Below are 17,080 nucleotides of genomic sequence, written 5' to 3' on the forward strand. Positions count from 1 at the left end.
ATAATTGTTGACACGACCCGAACCCGACACAAAAAAATAATAATTTGGATCTACTAACACGACATGTATTAAAGCATGTTGGCCCGTTAACTCGTTTAATTATTTAAATAAAACCTTTTATAATTATATTTTATTTGTGTTTTTTTCCGTTTTCCGTTATTTTGAAGATACACATGTGATTTCCTATTTATGTTACTCATTTACAACCGAATCTACATTATCAATTTTGTTTTTCATTTCTTTTATAAATGGGATAAATAAGTCGAGTTCGGGTAGACCCGAATTTATGTGTGTGCGGGATAAGGTTGAAACCTTTAACACGAATAATAATATAGGCCAGGTTCGGTTTGCACATTTCAACCTGTTAACTCATAACCCGTTAACCCACCAACCCGACACATTTTACTTCTAATAAAGTCACTTTCTATCATATAAATACTCAAATTATCTAGTCAACGTGATGTTTAGCGTCATGACATGATACATGTCCTTGGATCTGTAATATTTTAATATTATGGAGACTAAACCCAATAGTTGTTAATAAGATATAATCTCTTGTCTTAAAAAGTCTTGATTTTTATTTGTTATTTTTATTATAATAATTATATAAACACCATCCATTCGGAAGCTTTGTTGGATGAAAAGTAACTTACAAACCCAATAAAAACATGTGTGTAAGTCCAAAATTTCTTTGTGTTAACTTTATAATTTATTAATGATGATTTCTAGTTTTAAAGATATTATTTTTTATTTCTAGTTTATGCAATTATGCAACATATCTTAAGTTGTACACAACTCTTAAGGTGGTGGTGTGACAACACTATGCTCCCTATAGAAAATGACAAAACGACATTTTTATGTTATATGTATGTGCTCACAATGTCATTTCTTATTTCATGAATTCGTCATATTGTTTTTATTTTTCTTATTTTATATATTTATTCTCTATAAAAAGGTTGAAGCCTTGGTAATTATGATAATAAGTACATCATAATAACAACAATAATACTAATAAAAATATTTTATAGACTAGACCGTGACACAAAACTTGAACTTTTTGGTTGATTGTGATCATAAAATTTCTTATTTGAAGAGAATTAAGAGGTCAAGCTTTATTTTTCGCGTAAAACTTTCGATAAATTTTGATGATCAGGCATCTACAGATATGGGAAAATTCCTAAAATGTCTATTTTGAATAAGGTGATCAAGGTTTATTCATAACTATCATAAATTTCCTAAATGTCCATGATTAATACAAGCGGATCATCTCTTAAACTTGTAAGACCCACTTATCAGTAGCTACTTGCCATGTGTCATACATACCGTCGGACTCTCATATATACCGTCGGCCTTGCAAAAATTTAGGAAATGATTTAAAGAACTAAATTTTTTTACAAAAGAAATTATTAAGTTAAGATCCGACGGTATATTTGTGAGGCCGACACTATATACCATCTTCCGACAGTATATAAGTAAGGTCGACAATATATATCACACATGGCAAGTAACTACTGATTTAAAATAAGTGAGTCTAAAGAAGTTTGAGGGAGGAGCCAAGATTATTGGTAATGGACATTTGAGAAATATATGATAATGATAGACAAAAGCTTGACTACATTGTTTAAAATGGACATTTTTATGATCTTCCCTATATCTATTGACCCTTTTAATTATAAGGATACTAATAATCTTATTTTTTTAACGGATAACAAATCCTTCAAATAAGCTACTGGCTAGATTCACTACATTGGGATACACTCATTTTTTATCCGGAAATAACCCTCAACTAAGACCAACGCACATGAACAATCGCTCAAATACACGACAATGCGGTGAGATAAAACCCATCCAGTTCAAGGATCCAACTAGTGAAAGCCACATATTCGCCTAGTCTTTCATCATCACCCCGGTGCATCTAAAACTAAATACTGGGAGCAGGAATCGAACCTGAGGTCATATAAAACAACAAAAATCTCCCCTTATCACTCCACCACTAGCTAATTGACAGAATACGAAAAAGACGTATCTGATGTACTAGGCTCCCGCATTTACGCATGATCCAGAAACTCATAATGGATACATGAATCAAATATGGTATTTACTTATTTAGAGGTGGCATCTGAAAGATGAGATGCTATATATTTCTGTTACAATACCATTTTCTGCTGCCTATCTACTTTATATATTTAAGTAGTTAACTTTTGTCTGCCACCACTTGCACACTTGCTAACCTCTTGCCTTCAACTTTGACTTCATAAATTCAGACCATTTTACACACATAGCCGCCCTTTGCAATCTTCTTTTACTCTCTCTCATCAAAACATAAACATAACCAACATATATGTGACATACATCAATGGCTGTGTCCTTAGGGACCCTGAGATTATGGGAAAGTGTGTTGGAATCAACAAAGAAGTCACAAGATAAGGGTAGTGATCCCATGATATGGGCAATACATCTTTCATCACAACTGAACTCAGCTGGTGTAACTCTTCCTTCACCAGAATTAGCAAATCTTTTGGTTTCTCACATTTGTTGGGATAATAATAATCCCACTTCTTGGAAGTTTTTGGAGAAAGCTTTGATCTTTAACATAGTCCCACCTTTGCTTGTTCTTGCTCTTCTATCCACCAGGTTAGTTTGATTCATTTCTATTCTTCATATCAAGTTTTGGATCATGGGTTCTTGAATTCATCCTTTTTATGTGTTTCTTGATTGTTTTCAACACTTTTTTATCAATAAAGTTTTGATCTTTTTGTGTGTTTCTTGATTGTTTTTATTAAAAGAGGTTAATTCTTGATTTATAACAAGTTTTTGGCATGTGGGCTTGATTATTTCTGCAAAAAGTTTCTATTTTTGGAAGGTTGGTTAATGTTCTTGATTTATGGTTTCTTGAAGATCTTGTCATGGGCTTATTGCTTAATGTTCTTGATTTCAACATTGTTATAATCATTATTTTATTAATTTTTAGTTTGTAAGAGTTGATTCTGATTTGTTTGGATATTAATATTATGTGGGCCCCTCATGAAACAGTTTCTTAAAATCCAAAATTTTCATTTTTTCTTGGATCTTTTTACATAAACTTAAATCTAACATTTTTTTTACTCATTTCAAGAACCAAGTCTCCATTGATTCATTGTAGTCTGTTTCTGTTTCTTTTTATTTATTTTGAGTTCATTTTTTTTAAATGAATTCAACTCTAATTGCAGTGGAAGATAATCACATTTAGTGGAATATAGAAATAGAGGCAGGTTTATAAAATTAGTTAGAATAATATGCATTTTTTTTTTTGGCATTTTCTGTGTGTTTTAAGTGGGTGGGGTACATTTGTGGTTAGTGAGGTGGGGTGGTGGTTATCATTATCTTTTATTACCATTACTTTCATCATCATACATGTTACAAAACACATTTATAAAGTACAATACAAAAAGGTAACTAAAATTCAAGTAACACACATGATTACTAACTTGTATGAAATAATGCTAAAATACATTTGTTACAATTCTATTTCTTGGATCTCTTTTCCTAAATTGTTATATAACTTATTATAAACAGGGTTATTCCGATGCGACATACTCAGCCTGCAGCATTTCGACTGTACATGGAACTCCTAAAGCGACACGCGTTTAAACTCAAACCACATGTAGAGTTTAAAAACTATGAAGCGTAAGCCTTCTTAACAAGTTAACCAATTTTAAGTTGTTTCTTGTCGATTAACGATTTGTTAATGCAGGATCATGAATACAATAGACAATGTTCTTAATCTTTCTCAAATATTCGGCATCAAAGTGAATGATCCTGGCAGCATATTACTAGAGTATATAGTTTCAGTTGTTTGGCAGTTAGTTGAAGCAGCATTAGAAGATGAGGGGCTTCAAGAACTTACTAAAGAAAGAAAACATAAATGGAATGTGCTTCAAGATATGGAAGTAGACGTGTCCGGTAGCTACGGTGCAAAGCGGAATGAGATTTTGCAGAGTAAAAATACAGTTATGGCAGTTGAACTTATTGGTCTATTCTTGCCGAACAAAATAACTTCCAGGATTCTGTTCTTGGCGCGCCGAAATATGTCAGTATTTAATCCTAATGACACTTGCTATTAATAGTAACAATTAATACATATATTTGAAATTTATACATAAGTTACTTAATATTATTAGGCCTGCATATTGGAGAAGTTTGATTCAGGATATTGAGGTTCTTGTAGTTAACACATCGGCATTAAGAAGTTCAAAGGTTATGACACCGGAAATAAAGTGTGTTTAAAATAATTTAGAAACTAAAAAGGTTTGAAAGGGTAAAATGGTCATTTTGAAATATGTAACACTGGGACTATTAAACATTCTCACATGTTCTGTGTCTATTTTCCTTCTCTGTATTTGGAAAGTAAAAAGTGTGTTTCTTTGAATATATAGTAGAGTATGGAAATATGCTGGGGTATGTATACATGTTTTGGAGGGACATGCAAAGTGATGCGATTAAATCAATTGGTATTTAGAAAGCAACATGTATGATATATGTACCAATGTTATTAATTAAATAAAGATTTGTATAACACATGTATTCCGGGAAAGCCACATGTTAGATGGATTTGTTTACGTTTAATGTAATACTCTTTTTCACATAGTATGCACCCATTGCTAACGTTTAATTTTATTTATATTTTTGAAGCATTTCGTGTAATACATGGGTTCTAAAACTAGTATATATATATATACATATATAAACGTTTTCTTTGTTTATTTTCATCTTAGGTTTGGGGAAGCAAATACGAATACACGCATGCGGATTTCGATGCGGTTCGAGAAGAATGGTCCGCGTATACGACAAAGTTTATATTTTGTTAGTGATATGTATGATATTAAATATTAACCGATACTTTTGTTAACTTAGGGAATATATGTAATATTTTGATTTAGCTTGTTTAATTTAGAAATGGAATGCGTAGCTTTGCTTCTATATTTTTAGTAATTAATGTAAATATTAGTAATTATAAAAAAACATTTTTTTTTAAAAAATTTGTAATATGACACGCATAGTCGTTAATGGGTGTCGTAAACACTAGTTTTGAAAGCGCGTCATAAATGTATGTCAAAAAGGTGTGTCACAAATGGGTGTTATTAATGCGTGTCAATAAATATGATATGTGAAAAGCGTGTCATGTTCAATTTATGACGGGGGCTTCCTTGACACGCATTTGTGTGTCATAAGTACCCATTAATGACACACAATACGTGTCATTGAAAGCCTTTTTTCTAGTAGTGATACACACATCAAACCACGTGACTACACATATCAAAACTCAAAGTCATGTGATACGGAAGCACCCACGAGCCAAAACAGAACAGACTGGTACACAGCTAGCTAGTCCATGCACCTATGAGATAGTGATCTCCACAAAACAAACGCAAACTCAGAGCTAAGATCGATTTATTCGCCTCTAGGGGCCAAAGTGCTACGAAAGCACCAGCTAGAGACGCCGTAAACTTTTATTACGCACTGTCACGATAAGTGCATGCCGTTGACGCCCATACGACATTTCAGACATGCTCGGATGACAGAGTACAAAAGCTAATTCCATATAATTATGCAACGAAGATGCTACTAACGGAACATGCAATAATGAGTACAAAAATTTATAAAATATTGCATGCTACAAAAATATATTATATATAACGAAAATCCGTACTACAAAGTAACGGATTAGAATTTATACTATGAGTAAACGGAAACAGAAACCGTAACGAAGTAACATAATATAGTTTATACTATGAGTGACAGAAACCAGAAACCGTACTACGAAGTAACGGACTATAATTAATAATAAGAGTAACAAAAATAGAAACCGTACCTTAGTAGTCGATACGCAAGCAAGTAAAGTCAAGACGTGTTACGATGTACTAACACCTACATTTCATTTATTTAAATCAGATTTACTTTATGTTATGTTACACTTTACTTCCTGATCGATGACCCCCGGCGACTTGAACACAACTCTTTCTATTAAAAACGCTCAAACATAACTTATTTATTTTACCCAAAATTATGTAGTTAGCCTATGACGATTTTACACAAAACAGATTTATTTACCCCACGAACCTTGATTTATTTACTTTCGTATTCCAATTGTAATTACATATTAAATATATAGCATACTCATATATTAGTTATATTAAATCCTAAATCTGATTGCCACTAATGCATAACCTATTCAAACTTTATATTTATCTAATTTATGTTGGTCTATTGAGGCAAAATTATATTATGTTTAATATAAGAAGGTGGCCCACCCAACAACTAGTTTAACAAATTATTTTACTGGTTGTTTGGCCATTGTAGAAACAACTAGTATGAGTATTCATATGTGGGATAATATTATAATAATTATATGAATATTCATCAGACAATTCAAACGAACAGAACTATAAATTGTTTGTGTGACCATTCTCTTTGTAAATGAAAATCTCATATTATTGTATGTGTTGGTCGCCGGAAACACACCGTATTGGAACACAATTAAACCTATACAAACCAGAAGTGGAGGTTCGGAATTATTACCTCACTTGCCGAAAAATAGCGAACGTATAAGTACAAAAGAGAACACAGTGCGTGTTGGTGGCCGAAAAGCGGATCAAGACGTCAAATAGTGGACAACAGTGACGGTACGCGGCGGCCGTAGTGGCTGTAACGGGTGGGTGCGGCGATGGATTTGAGTGGCGTTTGAAAGGTGTCGGAGGCGGCGATAGCTCCAACTGAGGCGGAGGTGGCGGTGTTGTATAACATAATTTTTGTGAGTTTCAATCGAGCCTTATATGGAATTGTATAACCCAAGTTGATAATAATGGTGAAACACAAAACCCTCATGTTAGTTGTTCGAGATAAGGCTCGTTCAAACGGAAACATCCAACAAGAATAGGATTAGGCTATGTTTCAAGTATTTGGATAATTATTTAATATTACTTTTATTTTTAAATCAAAAATTACATCCGTTCAAAATACTTTATTTGAAATATGGCATAAGTTGTTATTAGTAGTAGCTAATAATAATATACACACTTTAATTATTAACGTAATCAATTTTTTTATTTTTTTTGTTTAACAAATTTTCGGGTATTACAGTATATTTCAAAGAAGTTAGTTGAATTAACGAGGGATTTCTTTGTTTTGTTTATTCTGAGAATTATTGGTCTTTTGTGTGATTTATATGATGGTTTTAGCGGTTAAGGTTCCTATAGCGATACTAAGTGCGGAGTTGGATGAAGTAAATCCACCTGAACTCATAAAAGAATATGAAGCTGCACTAGTTGCAAATGAGGTAATATATCAAACCAATGCCAAATTATCAAATTTGTAAAAAAAAAAACTAACTTTGAAGTATATAAAAGTTATGAGCACATCCAAGCACTATTATCTACATATTGCAACTGATGATTATATTTTTAGGTTGAACACTTTGTGAAAATATATCCTGGTGTCAACCATGGTTGGACCACTAGATATAACGATGACGATGCAGCGGAAGTGAAAAGTGCAGAAGAGGCTCAGCAGGATCTTGTGGAATGGTTAAAGAAGTATCTTTAGACAAATGTGTAAAACCTTAAATCATGCAATAAAAGAGAGATGAAGATGTTTGAGAAGATACTTAATAATAACTAAATAAATTGTGTTTGAAGATATTAATGTCTAATAAAATGTGTTACATGATTCATATATATTATCCAGAAAATTACAAATCACACACACATTATACCCTGTGGTTTTGGAACTTCTAACTTTCTTTAATTCTTATGTTGGTTTTGGGTTGTTCGTGTACGGGTGTTAGGTTTCGGTTTGATTACTGGCTATTAAAGATAAGGGTGTAACAAAAATTTTTCAAGAATAAAAACTAGTATTTGTCAATGAGCCAGCTCAATGTCTTTTAGGTTATGTTTCTGCAGCATTTTCTTAATCATTTTTTGTAGGTTCTTTTAATGTAGGCTTTCCTTCTTTGGATTTTTTGGTTTTATTTTTGTTTAGAGTTTTGGATTATAAATTTTGAGATTGTATTAATTTTCCCTATAGGGATACTAAATGCCGAGATCGACCAACGATCTCCACCAGAAGTCGTCAAAGAATTTGAGGCTGTGCTAGTTACAAATAAGGTAATACATCTAGCCAATGATAATTTTGATTATCCAGTATAGCATAATCATATTAAACAAGGTACATCCGAATACTGCCTTACATGGTGAGTTTTACGCGTATGCTGGTTAATAACTTTGTAAAAATATATCCTGGTGTCGCACATGGTTGGACCGTTAGATATAAATACGACAGTGAAGCATAAGTGGCTCATCAGAATCTTTTGGATTGGTTTAAGAAGTGTTTTTAGACAATTAATAATTCAGTCTGTAACACTTTAATCATGTAATAAGGTATCATGCATATGTTTGAGGAGTTCCTTAATAACTAAATAAAGTGAGTTTGAAGATATTAAGGCCTAATGCTGAACTCTTTACATTTTCTGAATCTATGAAACTAAATGATCACCGGACCGAACCGTTAAACCGTGAACCGAATTGTTTAGGTTTCAAATCGGCCAACTTACTTCAGTTTAAACAGTTTGATCCGTGTCTACGGCTTTGAATCCCCGACTTTTATCATCAAATATGTAGAATCCTTCCTAAAGCACATAGAACAGGTGAACAACATTAATCAATATACATATACTAACAACATGATTTCATAATCATATAAGTCCAACATGAAATAAAGTCAAATTTCAAATAACATGCAAAGCAAAGACCAGTAGCACATAAAATTAACCTGATTATCAATTAGCAAATATGGCCTATTATTATTATTAATATTAATATTATTATTATTATTATTATTATTATTATTATTATTATTATTATTATTCCACCATAGTAACAGTACAGCTAATCAAACCTAATTATCTTGAAGCGCTTCAGTATTAAATGTAAGATCCGGACGATCATGAAGAAACAATGTTTCCATGTACGAATGCGCAAAAAACATTTCCCAGGACCGGCCACTAAATCCTAGTTTATTGATCCGTTTTGAGAGCCGCTCGTAAACAGCAAGTTCTGTAATCCCATTTTCTGTAATCTCAATTATAGCATCACCTCTTAGTCTGAATCCCAATACTGTGATACCATTGGGTGTGTTAACATTAAATGTGTATAGTTGTGTAAACAAACCAGAACGACCCTCCATCGTCCACACATTGTACACCGATGTATCCAGCTCGTCAGCACATTCTATAAGAACAAGGGACTCCCCTAGCTTAGACATGCGAAAATTATATTGAGCCCGCGGGGCTAACCTATCTGGGAGGTTTACCTCCCCAAAATTTTCACTTGTCATATAAAAAAAACAATCAGCCAACGCGCGGTGATCTCATCAGTCGCAAGCCAATAAACAAACCCATCTATAGCTACCGAATAACGGGTCATGGTTAAAAACTCAAATCGAACCGATTTGCGAGGGAGTTTATCACTTTCACTTAGACTTCTCCACGCCATCGTGCTCAACATAAACAAGCCAACTTCAAAAAGCACATCATCTGATTTTGTATTGTAACTGAGCTTGACAATCTTGGGATCATTGGTCACACGACAAACCCCAAAACCTAAAACAGTGTTATAAATAGTGTGCCTAGTGGAGCCGATTGGTGTAGGCACAATATTAATCTGAAACGCTCGTCTAATACACGGGTTCCAGATTACCGCAGTGCCCAGTAAACTGTAGTTTAATATCTCATAAGAAAAATAACACAGCAAGCCATGAGAGCAGCCAATAACCTGTAGAAGATTGTGAAGCGGAAAGCAGTGACGGATGGAATCGAGGGAAATTCGGTTGAATTGGAACGAGTGATCATCATCAGGAACTGAGATGAAGGCTTGTTTATAAGGAGTTGTATTGTAACCAAAAAGGTCAGGGGCATAAGAACTCACCAACACATGAGGAGTCTGTTTACGGGTATAGGTATGAACGAAACCAGAACTGTCTATCCAAGACTTCCAGGTCTTCGAGACTGACCGGAACTGGATGAGTGATTTAACAGGAAGCAGTTTCATGATTCTGTCTTGGAGTTCAAATGGTAAATAGTCTGACATGATGGGATGATGCTGGCTAAAACCCTAGAATGTATTTGTGATTGTGAATGATTACCTCTGAAAGAAACTGATTATATCTCAAATCTTTCACCAAACCCTAGAATAGTCTGACAAGATATGATGATGGTTTCATTTGCAACTATTGTAATAATGCCCAATTCGTCTGTCGGCTCTACTTAGAGATGTTAAAATTAAGGAAAAGAGAGAGAACACCATTTTATCCCCTTTTTTTAGGATTCCATAAATATCCCTATTAAACTCGTCACTTCCATAAAGTTTTGAACCAAATCTGTTGACGTCACAAAGTTTGGTTAGTTGGAATCGAGTTACTATTCCCAATAAGGCGGGCGGTCTAGGTCTTACCTCGCCCAGGGCCGCTAATATTGCTCTCCTCGCCAAATGGTGGTGGAGAGTGTTATGTAGAAAGGTGGTCACTTCGTTACACTTCCAATAGGTCTTGGCCTATTTTACCGCACTCGAGTAAACTGCCTGGTACGTGGAACACAATTGCAAAAATGGAAAATCAAATTGCTTTTTTCAACCTTAATCAGTCTTATTAAAAGAGTTTTGGGTATGGGGGATAAAATTAGATTTTGGATAGACCCGTGACTCACTCCCGTCCCTTTTAAGAGAAGTTTTCCCAAATCTGTTTTTTATCGTAAAGCATAAAATGTGTTTAGTTCAATCTTGTTTTGAGGTTGTTGATAGGAATATAGTTTGGAAATGGAGGTGGAAACGTTCGAGCCTTAATAAAACTAAGACCAGCGAGCTGCCGGCATGTTTAAATATGTTGCGGTCGGTTATTGTTTATAACCTCCGGATAGTTGGATTTGGGCTAACGATTTAGCGGGTACTTTCATTGTTGCTTACATGAAACAAACTCTTTTCAAAAACTCCAACATGTTTGTCCCATTTACTATAAAGTGGAACAATTGGGTTCCGATTAAGGTCAACTGTCTTGCTTGGAAGACGAAAATGAACATGCTTCCGACTTGTGTGGCTCTCGCTAAAAGAAATGTTACGTGGGGTCGACTTGTCGCCTTTGTGGTGATTACGAGGAGACTAGTGACCACATTCTCACCTCGTGTTATTTACATGTATGGGTGATTAGGTTATGTTTTTATTACTGGAAAACAATATAAAAACCTATGCAATTTTTGAACCTTTGAGAAATTTGATTCAAATTCTGATTTAGTCAAATTAGATTGATTTTATGTTCATGTGCCGGATTATGTGACAATCGCGTGTTCTTGTAATTGATAATACATATTGATTCGTGATTTAGGTGGAAAAGCGAAAACTAATTTTCACTTATCCCCATAAACCAACTACATATTCAAACCCACATAAGAAATACAAAGATAAATCAGGGCAAACATAACCAACATACCTGTGATTTTACAAAATGCAAGTCATAAAAAAAAATTAAGACTCTACATCTATACTTAAAACACTCAAATTTCTCAATAAGGTATCTTCTGGCATGCATTGATTGTGTTTGTAATTTGTATAACTAAAACATGAATACACATGACATCTTTCGTGTCCCTACTTCCAAAAGAAAGACATCCAAAGTTGTGTTTTACACGTATGAAGGTTAATAACTTTGTAAAAATATTTCCTGATGTTGCACATGGTTGGACCGTTTGTAAATCTATGAAACTAGATGATCACCGGACCGAACCGTTACCAAATTTTTACTTCAGTTTAAACAGTTCAATCCGTTTCAACGGCTTTGAGTCCCCTACTTTATTGCCACTTTTATCATCAAATATGTAGAAATCCTTCAAAGCACATAGAACAGGTGAACAACATTAATCAATATATACTATTAACATGATTTCACAATCAATTAAGTAAGTCCAACATGAAATAAAGTCAAATTTCCAATAACATCCAAAGCAAAGACCAGTAGCACATAAATATTATTCCATCATGGTAACAGTACAGCTAATCAAACCTAATTATTTTGAAGCGCTTCAGTATTAAATGTGAGATCCGGATGATCGTGAAGAAACAATGTTTCCATGTACGGATGCGCAGAAAATAGCTGGCAGCACCCTCTAAATCCTAGGTTATTGATCCGTTTTGAGAGCCGCTCATAAACAACAAGTTCTGTAATCCCATTGTCTGTAATTTCAATTATAGCATCACCTCTTAGTCCGAATCCCAATATTGTGACATTCTTGGGTGCGTTAACATTAAAAGTGTATAGTTGTGTAAACAAACCAGGACCACCCTCCATCGTCCACACACTGTACACCAATCTATCCGGCTCGTAAACACGTTCTGAAAGAACAAGGGACCCCCCTAGCTTAGACATGTGAAGCTTGTGTTGAGACCGGGCTAACCTATCTGGGAGGCTTACCTCCCCAAATTCTTCACTTGTCATATCAAAAGAAACAATCAGCCTGCACACGGTCATCTCATCAGTCGCAAGCCAATAAACAAACCCATCTATAGCTACCGAATAACTGGTCTTGGTTAAAAACTCAAATCGAACCGATTTACGAGGAAGTTTATCACTTTCACTTAGACTTAGACTTAGACTTCTCCAAGCCCTCGTGCTCAACGTATACAAGTCAACTTAAAAATCCTACGTGTCACTAGATTTGCTTGATTTTTAAATGGAGGCTTCTCATGCATTTGACCCGAATTCATGGGTATGGGTCTTACCAAACCCAGATATTTCTTAACGGGTTATAACATCTAATTAAATTAAAAATTACTCTCACCAAATTATTTATGTAAAAATCCTATAAAATAGGATATAATAATAAATAATATCTTATTTATTTTAAAAAAAGATATATATATTATTTAAATTAAAAACCAATTTGATAGAAAAAAAATAAACGGGTCTTGGGTCTCATCAAACCATAAGTATATTATTAACCTTTATAAATATTATTTATAATTAAAAAACCAATTTCATAGTAAAAAAAATAAACGGGTCTTGGGTCTCATCAAAACCATATAGCTTTAAAACCGGGTTATAACATCTCATTTATCTGTGATACAATTTATCATCAAACCATAAGTGTATTATTAACTTTCATATAATAAAAAAAATATAAAATAAAAAAGTAAATAGATATTAGAACAAACAATATAAAACAACCCCCGTAATACGTGGGATAAAAACTAGTATATATATATTTTTTGATTTTCTTATGTTGATGTGCCGGATTATGTAATATTCATATGTTCTCGATCTTTATTAAATGCTGAATTAATTATTGATTTAGGTGAATAAGCGAAAAGTTATTTTCACTTAATCATATAAAATATAAACCAACTATCTATTCAAATTCAGAGTCACATGACGACTACAAAGAAAATTAGGGTAATTTATGAAATTCTTTTAAATACAAATGTCGATTCCTACTCGTATGTTTGATGAGCTTTTGAGCGTTGCATCGTATTCAACATTACAATCTACACCTCTTGTTATGGGGATTGTTTTTTTTTCTTATCCGCTCATCAAAGACAATTTTGGGATTTGCGATCCCTTGCATTCTTGATTTTATTGGTTCTATTTTCGATTTCTTATGAAAGAGTGAACCTTTTAATTAAAGGATCAGAAAGAAAAGAGTCTGGATCTCTTGTGAGAATGATTTGGAAGAGCCAAAACAAAATATAGTGGTAATTGCTAGCAACAACATAATGGAGGCTTCAGATATGTTGGTGCTTGGATGTTCATGTACGAGTGATTAGCTTACGTGTTATAAGACCTATGCCATTTTTGAACCTTTGAGAAATTTGATTCAAATTTTGATCAAATCTAGATTGATTTTATGTTCATGTGCCGGATTATGTGACAACAGCGTGTTCGTGTAATTGATAATACATATTGATTCGGGATTTAATTAGGTGGAAAAGCGAAAAGTAATTTTCACTTATCGCATAAATCAACTACGTATTCAAACCCACATGATAAATACAAAAATAAATCAGGGCAATATACAACGTTTCTTTAAACAAATAAACAACATATTGTGATTTACAAAATGCAAGTCACAAAAACACATTAAGACTCTACACCTATACTTCAAACACTCAAATATCTCAATAAGGTATCTTCTAGCATGAATTGATTGTGTTTGTATTACTAAAACATGAATACACATGACATATATGTTTGGTTGAGAGCTTTTATGAGTTTTATGAGTTTCTAGCTTTAAGCTTTTAAAAAATAATTTATACTTAATAAAAGCCTTGTTTGGTTCAAGGAGGTTAAAGTTTTTAGGTTATGAGAAAAAAACTTAAATCTTGAAGCTCCTATTAGTAGCGTTTAAAAATGCTACAAGCTTTTAGTATTTTAAATTACTTAAATAATCTTTCAAAATAAATACATTTACTATTATATTTTTTAGTTATACTCATATCGGTCATTTTTATACATTTTATGAAAAGATCCAGCTATTCTACTATGCCAAACATCTAAATATATTTAAAAAGCTACAGCTACCAGTTACTAGCTACAGCTAACAGCTAGCTACCAGCTTCAAGTCATCAGCCACCAGCTTCCGGCTGGTTTGACCAAACATACCCGACATCTTTCGTGTCCCTACTTCCAAAAGAAAGACATCTATCCAAAGTTGTGTTTTACGCGTATGAAGGTTAATAACTTTGTAAAAATATTTCCTGGTGTTGCAGATGGACATGGTTGGACCGTTTGTAAATCTATGAAACTAAATGATCACCGGACCGAACCATTAACCGTGAACCGAATTTTTACTTCAGTTTTAACAGTTCAATCCGTTTCAACGGCTTTGAATCCCCTACTTTTTGGCCACTTTTATCATCAAATATGTAGAAATCCTTCCTAAAGCACATAGAACAGGTGAACAACATTAATCAATATACTATCAACATGATTTCACAATCAATTAAGTCCAACATAAAATAAAGGAAATTTTCAATAACATCCAAAGCAAAGACCAGTAGCACATAAATATTATTCCACCATAGTAACAGTACAGCTGATCAAACCTAATTATCTCGAACCGCTTCAGTATTAAATGTAAGATCTGGATGATCATGAAGAAACAGTGTTTCCATGTACGGGTACACGCAGAAAAGAATTCACATGACCCACTAAATCCTAGGTTATTGATCGGTTTTGAGAGCCACTCATAAACAACAAGTTCTGTAATCCCATTGTCTGTAATCTCAATTATAGCATCACCTCTTAGTCTGAATCCCAGTACTGTGACATTCTCGGGTGTGTTAACATAATTAAATGTGTATAGTTGTGTAAACAAACCAGAACCACCCTCCATCGTCCACACACTGTACACCAATCTATCCGGCTCGTCAACATGTTCTAAAAGAACAAGGGACCCCCCTAGCTTAGACATGTGAAGCTTGTGTTGAGACCGGGCTAACCTATCTGGGAGGCTTACCTCCCCAAATTCTTCACTTGTCATATCAAAAGAAACAATCAGCCTGCGCACGGTAGTCTCATCAGTCGCAAGCCAATAAACAAACCCATCTATAGCTACCGAATAACTGGTCCTGGTTAAAAACGGAAATCGAACCGATTTACGAGGAAGTTTATCACTTTCACTTAGACTTAGACTTCTCCAGGCCCTCGTGCTCAACGTATACAAGTCAACTTGAAAAACTCCAACAACTCTATTGTAAAAGATCTTGACAATCTTGGGATCATTGGTCACACGGCAAACCCCAAAACCTAAAACGGTGGTGTAATAAGTACTATGCCTAGTGGGGGCGGGTGCAGGCACAAGAATCTGAAACGCTCGTCTAATACACGGGTTCCAGATTACGGCAGTGTCCCAGATAGCGGAGCTAAATGACGGCTTATGGAAACACAGCAAACCATGAGAGCTGCCAATAAACTCTAGATTATTGTGAAACGAAGGGAGGGTAACTTGCTTGAGCGAGAACGAGTCATCATCAGGAACTGAGATGAAGGTTTGTTTATAAAGAGGTGCATTGTAACCAACAAGTAAAGGGGCATTACAACTCACCAACACATGAGGAGTCTGTTTACGGGTATAGGTATGAACGAAACTAGAACTGTCAATCCAAGACTTCCAGGTCTTCGAGACTGACCGGAACCGGATGAGTGATTTAACAGGAAGCAGTTTCATGATTATGTCTTGGAGTTCAAATGGTATAATCGTCTGACATGATGATGCTATTGCTAGCTAAAACCCTATAAATTTTGAATGTATTTGTGATGGTGAGCAATTAGAGATGTTAAAAAAAGGAAGAGAGAGAACCACATTTTATACCCTACGTGTTTTTAAATTTCATAAACATCCCTAATAAACTAGTCGGTGGTCACTTCCGTCATTTTATCCTCTATTTAGGTCATTTGACAATAATTTAAAAGAACTTAACTAACCGAATTAACGATTTGTTAGACTAGGATTATTATGGGTAATAAACTTCAAAGTTGGGATTGCCACTACTCATATTGGTAGTAGGGATTAATATTAATCAACGGTTAATAGTTTGGATTATCTAAATCTAATTTTCCAAAATATAAATTACAATAATACTTCAAAACTTCGTTAAATGTGGGGAAACGACGGAAGGTCGACGAGTTTTATTCCAAACCAGGCGAGGACTACGAAAAGAATGCAGGAATCTTGTTGGAGTCGACGGTTTTTTTCAAAATATGTAGGAACGTACAGTTTACCAAACGTGTCGTATAAGCATTGGACAAACCAAAGTTGTAGGTGTCAACGGATTTGGTTCATAACTTGCCAGAATCGGCGAGTTTGATAGAGACATTCATGGAATCTTTAGGGGGGGGGGATTATCTCTCTTCAAAATAGTCATTTAAGTAATGTTTTAAAAACCGGTATTTTTCTTGTACCGGATTGGACTAAAAAAATGCTACAACCGGTTGAACCGAGTTATACCGGCCCGGGAGGTTCAACCGGTTGAATAGTTTACCTTATAATTTTATATAAATGTAACTT

At 34.2% G+C, this 17,080-nt stretch overlaps 4 protein-coding genes across 4 annotated transcripts in view; 2 read left to right on the plus strand and 2 right to left on the minus strand.

Moving 5' to 3' along the window:
• Nucleotides 1–17,080, minus strand: part of LOC143552491 (PHD finger protein ALFIN-LIKE 3-like) — a 166,435-nt gene that overhangs the window by 3,191 nt on the left and 146,164 nt on the right. The window lies entirely within an intron of this gene.
• Nucleotides 2,037–4,266, plus strand: LOC143552473 (mediator of RNA polymerase II transcription subunit 33B-like). The gene is made up of 4 exons (XM_077042684.1): nucleotides 2,037–2,634; nucleotides 3,556–3,666; nucleotides 3,734–4,069; nucleotides 4,161–4,266. The coding sequence occupies exons 1-4, from the start codon at nucleotides 2,357–2,359 to the stop codon at nucleotides 4,264–4,266; spliced, it is 831 nt and encodes a 276-aa protein (XP_076898799.1). The 5' UTR covers nucleotides 2,037–2,356.
• LOC143552460 (uncharacterized) lies at nucleotides 7,141–7,864 on the plus strand. Its single transcript, XM_077042675.1, has 2 exons — nucleotides 7,141–7,315; nucleotides 7,444–7,864. Exons 1-2 carry the CDS (start codon nucleotides 7,205–7,207, stop codon nucleotides 7,579–7,581), a joined length of 249 nt encoding a protein of 82 aa, XP_076898790.1. The 5' UTR covers nucleotides 7,141–7,204; the 3' UTR covers nucleotides 7,582–7,864.
• LOC143552471 (putative F-box protein At5g62660) lies at nucleotides 12,082–16,758 on the minus strand. The gene is made up of 3 exons (XM_077042683.1): nucleotides 15,105–16,758; nucleotides 14,863–14,949; nucleotides 12,082–12,532 (listed from the first exon to the last, which is right to left on the minus strand). Exons 1-3 carry the CDS (start codon nucleotides 16,238–16,240, stop codon nucleotides 12,082–12,084), a joined length of 1,674 nt encoding a protein of 557 aa, XP_076898798.1. The 5' UTR covers nucleotides 16,241–16,758.

This window comes from Bidens hawaiensis, unplaced genomic scaffold, assembly GCF_021521415.1.
Source record: "Bidens hawaiensis isolate Kalapana, Puna unplaced genomic scaffold, B.hawaiensis_p1.1 tig00016935_1, whole genome shotgun sequence".
NCBI lineage: Eukaryota > Viridiplantae > Streptophyta > Magnoliopsida > Asterales > Asteraceae > Bidens > Bidens hawaiensis.

Excerpts from the sequence above, each read along its gene's own strand:
- LOC143552473 (XM_077042684.1), top strand. The coding sequence starts at position 2,357 with ATGGCTGTGTCCTTAGGGACCCTGAGATTATGGGAAAGTGTGTTGGAA. Across the intron at positions 2,635-3,555 it reads CTTGCTCTTCTATCCACCAG|GGTTATTCCGATGCGACATA; the intron begins GTTAGTTTGATT and ends TATTATAAACAG. Across the intron at positions 3,667-3,733 it reads GAGTTTAAAAACTATGAAGC|GATCATGAATACAATAGACA; the intron begins GTAAGCCTTCTT and ends TTGTTAATGCAG.
- LOC143552460 (XM_077042675.1), top strand. The coding sequence starts at position 7,205 with ATGATGGTTTTAGCGGTTAAGGTTCCTATAGCGATACTAAGTGCGGAG. Across the intron at positions 7,316-7,443 it reads CTGCACTAGTTGCAAATGAG|GTTGAACACTTTGTGAAAAT; the intron begins GTAATATATCAA and ends TTATATTTTTAG.
- LOC143552471 (XM_077042683.1), bottom strand. The coding sequence starts at position 16,240 with ATGAAACTGCTTCCTGTTAAATCACTCATCCGGTTCCGGTCAGTCTCG. Across the intron at positions 14,950-15,104 it reads ATAATTAGGTTTGATCAGCT|GAAGGATTTCTACATATTTG; the intron begins GTACTGTTACTA and ends TATGTGCTTTAG. Across the intron at positions 12,533-14,862 it reads ATTGAACTGTTAAAACTGAA|GCTGATTGTTTCTTTTGATA; the intron begins GTAAAAATTCGG and ends GACCGTGTGCAG.